This window comes from Nicrophorus vespilloides, unplaced genomic scaffold (assembly GCF_001412225.1).
Source record: "Nicrophorus vespilloides isolate i.1.1-1 unplaced genomic scaffold, Nicve_v1.0, whole genome shotgun sequence".
NCBI lineage: Eukaryota > Metazoa > Arthropoda > Insecta > Coleoptera > Silphidae > Nicrophorus > Nicrophorus vespilloides.
Genome location: NW_017097425.1, coordinates 22336 through 34134, shown reverse-complemented (window position 1 = coordinate 34134; position 11799 = coordinate 22336). Strand labels below are relative to the sequence as shown.

Genomic DNA, 11799 nt, shown 5'->3' with positions numbered 1-11799 from the left:
ATTTTCCGCTTGATAATCGTGTAATTTTTTCTATCACCTTTACTTCTTTTTTTCTCTCTCTTGGTGAAGAGCAAGTTTGAGCAAATTCGATGTGAAATGAAAGAATAAAATCAATGATCCGCTCCGATGGGAGAGACGGTGGGGAGGGGGGGGGATGGTTTCAACCTTTGACGTCTCATTTGAGGAGCGTTTAAAGCGTTCTTCTTTTTTTTTTCGTCGGCGTAATTGCACCTCCTACGTAGATGCGTGCGCAACAAAGACGAAAAGGGGGCGTGTGCAAGAAGATTCGCGTCCTGAATGAGGAAGAGTGGAAATGATGATCGAGAGAAACTAAAAAAACAAGAAGTAACGGCGGCAGGAGGAAACGATGAAATTGTTGGTGGGGAGAGTAGGAATGTCAACTCTCGCCTACATGCGGCTTCCACGGCCTCCTAAGAAACTGGTTGAGAAAGAGCGTACTTAAGTGTGTATAATACTTGAGCATTTATCGCGCGTCCTCTTTGTTCGCTTCACTGTTTTTTTTTCGTTTCGTTTCGTTTCAATCGCGTGGGTTTATTGCTTCTTTCGTCGCGTCGCGTCGCGTAAAAGAGGTGTGCGAGCACGCCCCGCCCTTTTTTCCCGCGCGTGGGCGTTTCCCGAGCAATGCCATTTCGATTGGGAGCGGAGCCAACCAGCGACGGAGGCGGAGCGAGGCGTGGCGCACCAATCGCAGCGGACGCTCACCCCCACTCCCTGAACCCCGGTTGACCATCGAAGGTTTTCCCTGTTACGGGAGCGTCGGGTCGAGTGGTCCATCAAGTTATTATCTCGAAAGTGTTGCAGACGGTAGCATGCGGCTTACAACAGTTTAGTCCTGCTAATAACTCATCATTTTCACACATATCCCAAGGATTTCTTTGCTTCAATTTTTACGTTTTTTTTTTTTGGAACGACAAAACGATTAAAGTTTACCCAAAGTGCGCAGTTGTTTAGTGTGTCCGTGTGTCTCGAGTTGTTGAATAAGAGAAATTAAAATAAAGGATACTTACCGAATCGCGAGTGCGACGGACCATATGGTGTAGGTAGCTGAAGCCGTCGGGTTTCCTTTCCACCTGCAGATTTGTTCGTGCTCTGTTCTTGTGCAAACTTGGATTCTGGAAGTGATGATGTGTTCGTGGTAGCAAATATTGCAAAGACATGCGTTAGCTGTGTCGCTCTCATATATATATATACACACATAAATAAATATATAGATAAGATTAGTCACGGTTAGTCAGATGAATCTAACAATGATGCCTCTCGCACCGACCCCAATAGTCGCGGTGCCGTCGAAGCCGAAGATCGGCTTCTCCATAGACTCGATCGTCGGCGGCGCGAGTCAACCGAGTCCGCAGCACTCGCCGATCCACTACTCGGAGAGTTCGGCCCCGCTATCACCATCGAGCGATGCGGAAATCAGATTGAACGGAGGCGGCGTTGGATCATCTCCGAAACATCATTACTCGTCGTCGCCCCAGGTGTCGCCGCAGAGCTCTCCGAAGCCGCCCATCATGGTACCCGGAATACCGGCGCACACCCTCGTCCGACCTAGTCCCACCTACGATCCGAATCTCGTCTCCAAGAACGGCGGAGGCGGCGGTTTCATGCAACCCGAGATGGTCCATAACCACGGTCAGCATCCCTTCGCCTTAGCCGCACATTTCCAGGGTGCCGCGTTGGCGGCGGCCCTCAGCTCCGGTCAGCACGGATTCCCGCAACCGTCGCCGCTCACCACACACTCGCAACCGAGAGACAGCTACCCTCTATATCCGTGGCTACTTTCGCGGCACGGACGGATATTCCCGCACAGATTTCCAGGAGGTAAGTCACAACAAACACTTCACTTTAGAGAAACGTCACTTTGATAATAACAACGCGTAACCATAGAAACAATCAACAATCAAAGAGCGCTACCAACATCAAATTGACGTGCAAACTAATAAGAGCGAATCACAACATCAAAAATTAATTTACACTTAATAATAATCCATAAATTAAACTAACTTAAGTTTGTCAATAAATGAATTGAACTAATTATAAAACTGATTCAATTAAAAAAAAGAAAAAATAGAACAAATTACTTTGATCATAACTGTTTTTGTTTGTTGTTTTTTTTCCATCATATTGATAAACACTTTTTTTGTTTGTGTTTTGTTTAATATGACATGAAGTTGATAATGATAAGGACAATTGAAAGAACGTTTTACATTGATCAAAAAATAATATTTTGAGTTTGAATTTTGTTTATTAATTAATAAACATATTTGTTAATTGAACTAAATGAATCAATTAAAAACAAGTGGAAAGTAGTTAAAATTATAGATGAAACGAATCCACAAATCGAAATTTGTTTCAACGATAAAATGATATGAAGTTGATAATGATAATGACAATTAAAAGAACGTTTTACATTGATCAAAAAATAATATTTTGAGTTGTTAACATCAATTCTGTTGATTAAATAATAAACATATTTGTTAATTAAACTAAATAAATCAATTAAAAACAAGTGGGAAGTAGTTAAAATTGTTGATAAAATGAATCAACAAATCGAAATTGGATTTAACGATAAAATGAGATAAAGTTGACAATGATAATGACAATGACAATTAAAAGAACGTTTTACATTGATTAAAAACTAATATTTTAACTTTTACGTGTATTAATAAACATATATGTTAATTAAACTAAATAAATCAATTAAAAATCAAGTGGAAAGTAGTTATAATTATTACTAAAACGAATCCACAAATTGAAATTTGTTTTAACGATAAAATGACATGAAGTTGACAATGATAATGACAATTAAAAGAACGTTTTACATTAATCAAAAAATAATATTTTGAGTTTTTAACATCAATTCTGTTTGTTAATTAATTAACATATTTGTTATTTAAACTAAATAAATCAATTAAAAAACAAGTGGAAAGTTGTTAAAATTATTGATAAAACAAATCCACAAATCGAAATTTGTTTTAACGATAAAATGACATAAAGTTGACATTGATAATGACAATTCAAAGAACGTATTACATTGATTAAAAACTAATATTTTAACTTTTACATCTATTTGGTGTATTAATAAACATATTTGTTAATTAAACTAAATCAATCCATTAAAAGCAAATAAAAATGATTACTATAATGAATCCACAAATTGAAATTTGTTTTAACGATAAAATGACATGAAGTTGACAATGATAAGGACAATTAAAAGAAAGTATTACATTGATCAAAAATAATATTTTGACTTTGTATTTTGTTTATTAATTAATAAACATATTTGTTAATTAAACTAAATAAATCAATTAAAAAACAAGTGGAAAGTAGTTAAAATTATTACTAAAACAAATCCACAAATTAAAATTTGTTTTAACGATAAAATGACATGAAGTTGACAATTGTAATGACATTTCAAAGAACGTATTACATTGATTAAAAACAAATATTTTGACATTTATGTCAATTTTTTAATTACACATTTGCTAATTGAACTAAATCAATTGAAAAATTGATATGAAATAAATTAATGAATTTGTTTAGTTCAAATGATTTGTAAAAGAATTATCATGTTGAAAAGTTAAATGTACTTTTTAGTGGTTTACAGTTTAGAAACGGTCGTTTAAGTCAGTCAAATTCATTACCAAAATCGCAGATTTACTAACAAGAAATCTTCATAATAATATCTAGTACTAAAACCTGCAACTTTTCGAACGTAATTTTCCAATCTAATTTGTAAATTTTTCACCTTTAATCACGCTCGGACTTTCACATCTCCCTCCTCGCTGCAAACAGCGTTTCTCGCTTGCTTGATTTTTTTTTGTGCACTTTGCAAAGACACGAACAATTGACGCCAATCAAAAAACAAAAACGGTCAATAATAATAATATCTTTAACGGCCGATCTGATCTACTTTCAAATTACTTAATTAACTTCCAATTTATCTAATCTCCTAATAGATTTACGAGCGCGCAGAGATAAAAAAAAAAAAAAAAAAAAAAACGTTGAACAGAAAGACCAGATAATTACAATAAACAGTTTCAAATTAGTTCGCCTTCATTGTGAAACGCACACAAAATTGAATCAATCAAATTGAAACCGTGATTTATTCCAAAACTTTACGACTGAGTTTAAAGTGTTTAAGTAAGTTTAAGGAAGTTGGAAGATAAACGATACGGGGAATACAGTTAAAACTTCAATTAAGCAAATCATTTCCCTTTCATATATAGATGTACTGTAATCATCATTGGATGCTGCGGGATAATTAGGCTTAAGTGTATTGCTATTAATTAGACTAATTCGGGTTTCTTCGCAAGGAACAACAAGGAAGCGATTCGAGAGGTAATTTATTGCACGCAAATTGCAGCAGCAGCAGCAGAAACCTAGTCTGTCTTTACCTAATCGCATCCTCGAAAGAAAGAAAACGTTTAGTCTTTTGCTTCCTTTCGCAAAGCAAAGTTAACTTGATTATTTAAAACATGCAATTTGTAGTGTGCATCGAAGAAGGTCATGCGATCACTCCGATTCTTTTCGAAAGAAGGTCACATTTTATTGCAAAACATATTTTAGATGTTGATGAGCTCTTTTTTTTGGATGTAACTCGAGATGAAGATCATCATCATCATGCTAAGATGTAGATTGCGTTCATGAATTTGAGGAAAATTATGATAATTTCCCTCAACAACCGAAAACGCCTGTCGTCTCTTTTTTTCTTTGTTCGCGTTTGGCCTCTCGCAACGAAATTTTTCTGTTCCTCTTTTTGTGTTTTTGTGTTTCGTTTCGTTTTGGTGAAGAAGAGAGTTGATAGCGATCGTGAAAATGCCTTTCGGAGCACGGTAATTATTTACACATTAGCAGCGCACGTAATTATATCTCCGAGCTACCACCGTGTTATTATAACTTAACTCTTTGAAATTAATACTTTAATAATATAATTGCCCCCCTTTATATACACGTATATAAGAGCGAACGATCTGTGCAACACATTCCATCCATCCATCCGACGCATTTTCGAAACGCAGTAGACGAAAAGACCCAAAAAAAAAGTTCGCTTTTTTCTCTCTTTCTTTTCATCCTTCAAGCTCTTCAGTTTATGCAATAATTACACGGTTAAAATACCTGCCAAACCGAGCGGAAAGCCAACGGAATCGAAAGGAAGAAATAATGTACAAATTTTGAAAGAGGAGGAGGAACACGTTAATGATGGTAAAGACCGAAAAACGCTTTTATTTTTTTACTTGATCCACACACGAACTTCGAATGAACGTTTTTTTTTTCTTTGGTACGTTTAATTGCATAATTCGGTGCGTTTTCACTTCAATTTGTATGTAATTAATGAAGTTTTAAAAATTCTACGTTTTTTTCAATCAAAAAACACATTGGTTAACCTTCTGGAATGAAGAGAAAAAGAGTAATTCGAATATGAAGATGCTTGCGTTTGTATGTAACTAATGAAGTTTTAAAATGAAGAAATTTAACGTTTTTTTCAATCAAAAAACACATTGGTTTATTGGTGTTAACCTTCTGGAATGAAGAGAAAAAGAGTAATTCGAATATGAAGATGCTTGCATTTTGTATGTAATTAATGAAGTTTTAAAATGAAGAAATTTAACGTTTTTCTCATTCAAAAAAAAACACAAAATTTTATAGTACTATATCTTTGGTTTGTTAATAATCATTGGTTTGTCGTTGTTAACCTTCTGGAATGAAGAAAAAAAGAGTAATTCCAGTACGAAAATGCTCGCGTTTTTTATTATCAATGAAGCTTTGAAATGAAGAAATTTAACGTTTTTTCATTTAAAAAAAAAACAACTATGTAAAGTATTATATCTTTGGTTTGTTGATAATCATTGGTTTGTTTTTGTTAACTTTCTGGAATGAAGAGAAAAAGAGTAATTCCAATATGAAGATTCTCACGTTTTTACTTCAATTTGTGTGTTATTAAAGAAGCTTTGAAATGAAGAAATTTAACGTTTTTTTCAATCAAAAAACACGACTGTTTAAAGTATTATATCTTTGTTTTGTTGATAATCATTGGTTTATTTTTGTTAACCTTCTGGAATGAAGAGAAAAAGAGTAATTCCAGTACGAAAATGCTCGCGTTTTTACTTCAATTTGTATGCTATTAATGAAGCTTTAAAATGAAGAAATTTAACGTTTTTTTCAATCAAAAAACTCGATTGCTTAAAGTATTATATCTTTGGTTTGTTGATAATCATTGGTTTGTTCTTGTTAATCTTCTGGACTGAAGAGAAAAAGAGTAATTCGAATATGAAGATTCTCGCGTTTTCACTTCAATTTGTGTGTTATTAAAGAAGCTTTGAAATGAAGAAATTTAACGTTTTTTTCAATCAAAAAACACGACTTTTAAAGTATTATATCTTTGTTTTGTTGATAATCATTGGTTTATTTTTGTTAACCTTCTGGAATGAAGAGAAAAAGAGTAATTCCAGTACGAAAATGCTCGCGTTTTTACTTCAATTTGTATGCTATTAATGAAGCTTTAAAATAAAGAAATTTAACGTTTTTCTCATTCAAAAAACACGATTGTTTAAACTATTATATCTTTGCTTTGTTTATAATCATTAATTTGTTGTTGTTAACTTTCTGGAATGAAGAGAAAAAGAGTAATTCGAATATGAAAATGCTCGCGTTTTTACTTCAATTTGTATGCTATTAATGAAGCTTTGAAATGAAGAAATTTAACGTTTTTCTCATTCAAAAAACACGACTGTTTAAAGTATTTTGTCTTTGGTTTGTTGATAATCATTGGTTTATTGTTGTTAACTTTCTGGACTGAAGAGAAAAAGAGTGATTCGAATATGAAGATTCTTGCGTTTTCACTTCAATTTATGTGTAATTAATGCAGCTTTGAAATGAAGAAATTTAACGTTTTTTTCAATAAAAAAAACACGAAATATTAAAGTATTAAATCTTTGTTTTGTTGATAATCATTGGTTTATTGTTGTTAACCTTCTGGAATGAAGAGAAATAGAGTAATTCGAATATGAAAATGCTCGCGTTGATACTTCAATTTGTATGTTGTTAATGAAGCATTGAAATGAAGAAATTTAACGTTTTTTTCAATAAAAAAAACACGAAATATTAAAGTATTGTATCTTTGGTTTGTTGATAATCATTGGTTTATTATTGTAAACCTTCTGGAATGAAGAGAAAAAGAGTAATTCGAGTACGAAAATGCTTGCGTTTTCACTTCAATTTGTATGTAATTAATGAAGTTTTAAAATGAAGAAATTTAACGTTTTTTCAATCAAAAAACACGACTGTTTAAAATATTATATCTTTGGTTTGTTGATAATCATTGGTTTGTTATTGTTAATCTTCTGGAATGAAGAGAAAAAGAGTAATTCGAATATGAAGATTCTCACGTTTTCACTTCAATTTGTGTGTTATTAAATAAGCTTTGAAATGAAGAAATTTAACGTTTTTTTCAATAAAAAAAACACGAAATATTAAAGTATTGTATCTTTGGTTTGTTGATAATCATTGGTTTATTATTGTTAACCTTCTGGAATGAAGAGAAAAAGAGTAATTCGAGTACGAAAATGCTTACGTTTTCACTCAATTTGTATGCAATTAATGAAGCTTTTAACTGTTTTTCCTCACACTAAAAACACGACTTTTTTTTCGTTCTCTTGATAATCATTGGTTTGCTGTTGCTGTTGTTGTTATCCTTCTGGAACGAAGAGAAAAAGAGAGAGAGAAAGATAGAAAAGAGAGACGCGTCTTGCGTTAATAATGATAATGCGGCGGTTAATGCTGCGGCATTTATTTAACAATTAAGGTCCTCGGTAACTGCTTTTTAAACAACACCTCTCTTCTCTTCTGTGCTTCTCTTTGTATTTCATTCTCTTTTTTATTTCATCATCATCTTCGAGGTCCGCGCGCAAACATCATGATGACGATAATAAGCGGCTCGCTCGTAATTAAACCTTAATTATTATCCGGATTCTCTCAATCTCTATCTCTATCTCTGTCTCATTTCATTGCAAAGCAAGCGGAAATTTTTACGCAAGTCCGTAAGAAAACTTAACTTAATTCACAGTTTAATCGAAGAAATGTGTTAAAAAGTAAAGAAATTATTTAATTTCTATTCAATTTAAAAATAAATTTAAAAAAAAACTTAAGTACGTAAGAAAACTTAAGGCGATAAAAGGAAGGAAATTGATTATAATCATTAGATAATTAATTTAACTCAATTTTAAGTTAATTTCACACATTTTTATTAACAAATTACGTAAGAAAACGTAAAATAACGTAAGAAAAAGTTGACGAAAATTGTAAAAAAAAAACGTATAAATTAATCATGTAATTGATTCTAAAGTAATTATATTTTTTTAAAAAAAAAACTTAAGTACGTAAGAAAACTTAAGGCGATAAAAGGAAGGAAATTAATTATAATCATTAGATAATGAATTCAACTTAATTTTAAGTTAATTTCACATGTTTTTTTAACAAATTACGTAAGAAAACGTAAGAAAAAGTTGACGAAAAACGTATAAATTAATCATGTAATTGATTCTAAAGTAAAAAAAAACAAAACAAACATTTTCGTGTCGTAAATAAGCGTTAGACCGTAAGACGTAAACGTAATTGAATTACGTATAAACGCGTTGCGCAGATAATATTTTAATTATTGTTATTAAAATTATTATCCTGAATGCTGCAGTCACGCGAACGACCGTGTTTTTAATACTTTTTTAATTTATTTGCTTTAAATTTCAACTTCTCTATTTCTTAACTTACAAAAGCAAACAAATTTTGTTTAAATTCCTAATGTAAACATCAACGTTTTTTTTTTTGCGTGAATTCAAAGAGATGACCTTTATCCAATTTCTGCCTCCAATTATCAGCATCAATTTCTGTTTTCGTTGCGAAAATTCGAAACAAATTAAATTAACTAATGATTCTACATACACAAACGATAAACTCTGCGACCTCCTCTGCTTCTAATCTCCAGCGAATAATTATCAATTAGTTTTGCAAAGAAACTCGTGCAACTTTTACAAACTTTCCTCTAATCTAAAACGTTGAGGAAAATTTGTCAAATTGGTTAAAACTTGTAAAGAAATGCGTAGATCGTTCTGTAATTGTTGCCTTTGCTACCGGTCAAAATAAAGTTTATTGCGGCCGTAAAATTTCCGAAAAATATCCAGCCGAAACATGACAATGGACGCGTTTACAAAGCAGTAAAAATTGTTCAATTCAATGCAATGTTTAAATTATTAGTTTACAACTTTATGATGGACAATTTCACAGTTTTGTGTAGATAAAGGTGATGCAGTTTGACCAAAGCTTTTGGGATAAACCTAAATGATTGGTGGTAAAGTTTTACGGGGTGTGAAATATCATAAATTTGTGAACGAGAATTTAGTACAAAAGTTTCGGTTTCGGCTTTGATTAAATTGTTAAGTTTTGAGGTGTTTAAATGAAGAGATTATTTAAGGTGTGAAATGAAGAATCGTGGATGATGTTTATGGCTTCATTTGGAAAAAAAAGAAAAACAAAAGAAAAGAAAGAGTATAAATCGAGTAGTTCGTGGCACGAAGTTTGCGGTACTAATATTTTCCGTTTGTGATATTGGTTTTACACACACAGTTTACTTGATTAATAATACGGCTACGCGTGGACGATGAAATTGTTTTCGTTCCAGGTTGCTTCGTCTTTCCGTACATGTAACGTAACGTAACGTTCATCTGTTTCGCTCTTCGGCGCGATCGCATGCGGCGCTGCCAGAGAGAGAGAGCGAGAGAGAAATAATTGTTTTAGAATTGAGCGAGAAAGAGATAAAGAGGTGGCATTAAGGTATATAATATTTCCTCCTCCACCCTTCAACTTCTCTCTTTTCGCTTCCACTTTTTTTTCTTTGTTGTACTTCTCGTGGTTTTGGTTCGGTTTGCTCGAAGAGTTCTCACGTAATGAATACGTAGCCGCATGGTATATCAGTTTGATCGCAAAGAGCTCTAACACTCTAATGGCGTGCACTCACGCGAACCGCACACTCTTAATTGACTTGTGAAATCACCAACAACAACAATTCCCTTTTTCTTTCTCTCTTTTCTCAATATTTGTTTGTTCAAAATTTGTAAAACGTTCAAAATTTGCAGAGAAAACGGGCGGACGAAGAGCGAGTCGGCTTTTTCTGTGTGGTTGAGGCGAGAGGATTTGTCCCACAGTACAAATTGGGAGCGCATTTGCATAGAATGTACCAATAAACAAGGGCCGAAGAAGCGCAAAAAAAACGCACTTAAAACTTTCCAAAAAACTCACAATCTCTTCATTAATCAAACCTACACATTCTTTATACACGCAATTTTACTAAAAAAAAATACAATTTTTAGTCTTTTTAAAACAAGATATTACAAATAATTTCAATAACAAAATTCAAAAAATTTAATTGTCTAAACAATCAATAAAATCGAAATATTTTAGTAATATCTTGTAAATGATCAATAAGAAAGTTCATAGCAAAAGAAATCATCTTAATAACTGTTATAAACTTAAAAAAATCTGCAATTTTTATAACGAAATTCGTGTCCTTTTTTCTGAACTAAATATGAACATTCATCGTCGATTTATTGCAACTAATTAACGCGAAATGTAATAAACTAACAAATATAAACAATAAATTCTTGTAACTGTAGTTTAAAAACTAAATTAAACTGAAAAATTGGTGCGGGCTTCTAAAAAAAACGTGCATGAATATTCATGAGAGTCATTTGAATCGCAAATTTCGGTCATAAATTCATCGTCTCTTTCCTTCTTTATAAAATACATAAAATACACACAAACACACAACTTATTTCTGTATTAAATTTTTGTTATTTTCGGTGCCGGTTCGTGCCTGATAAGCGCCCCATTGTCACCTTAATGATTCCATTAAAACGCGAACACTTGATTTACCTTTAAAAAACACACAAATTGAAACTTATTCCATTTTCACGTATGAAGTTTGAGTTTGAATCCGTTAAATCTACTTAATTGTTGCACATTGTGCAATTGTTGTGTTGTACGTTGACAAAAAAGCTAAAAAAAAGTTACAGCGGACATGGGAAAAGTGTACATTTCACCCTCTTCTGAATGAATGAATGACAACAACAATAAAAAGTATAATACAATATAACGAGCTTATGATTGACTTCTGAATGACAAGAATTTAACGTTATAATGCACGACTTAATCTAGTTTCACGCCCCGAGTGAATACCTAAAAAAAAGTGTATATTATATTAAATTGGGGGAATCAGATATAAGCAGATCATCCCCTCGACTATGTTTTGAACTTTTTTTTTAATAATAATTTTTGATGTGTGTTCGTCGATGCGTAAACTCTATTATTCACTCAACGTCCAATAGAAAGGAGTGTTTCATTGTTTAATTTTGTAACTTTTTCTTTTGGGTTTCAGGTCCAGATATTCCCGGTTTTCTGCTGCAACCGTTCAGGAAACCAAAGAGGATAAGGACGGCGTTCAGCCCCTCGCAACTGCTGAAACTGGAGCACGCCTTCGAGAAGAACCATTACGTCGTCGGGGCGGAGAGGAAGCAGTTGGCGCAATCGTTGTCGCTCACCGAAACGCAGGTAAATTACACCATCAAATCATCGATTTTGATTGCGTTAAGTGAATTTCGGTTTTGGGAAAATTGAGAGAGCAAATAGGAGGAGACGCGGATTAAAAATTGGACGTACTTTGTGTACGTAATCTGGGATCGTTGTGTGCCGTGGATCAAAACGATTCAATTGTTATCATTTCCATGGCGCGCG

At 33.0% G+C, this 11799-nt stretch overlaps 1 protein-coding gene across 1 annotated transcript in view; it reads left to right on the top strand.

Annotated features, from left to right (window-relative positions):
• Positions 1–786: 786 nt before the first annotated feature.
• LOC108560050 (homeobox protein EMX1) overlaps positions 787–11799 on the top strand; it is a 12609-nt gene continuing 1596 nt past the window's right edge. Inside the window, exons 1-2 of the mRNA XM_017917475.1 lie at positions 787–1839; positions 11444–11616. Of these exons, the coding sequence (XP_017772964.1) occupies positions 1257–1839; positions 11444–11616 (756 nt within the window). The 5' untranslated portion in view covers positions 787–1256. The remainder of the gene's footprint in view (positions 1840–11443; positions 11617–11799) is intronic.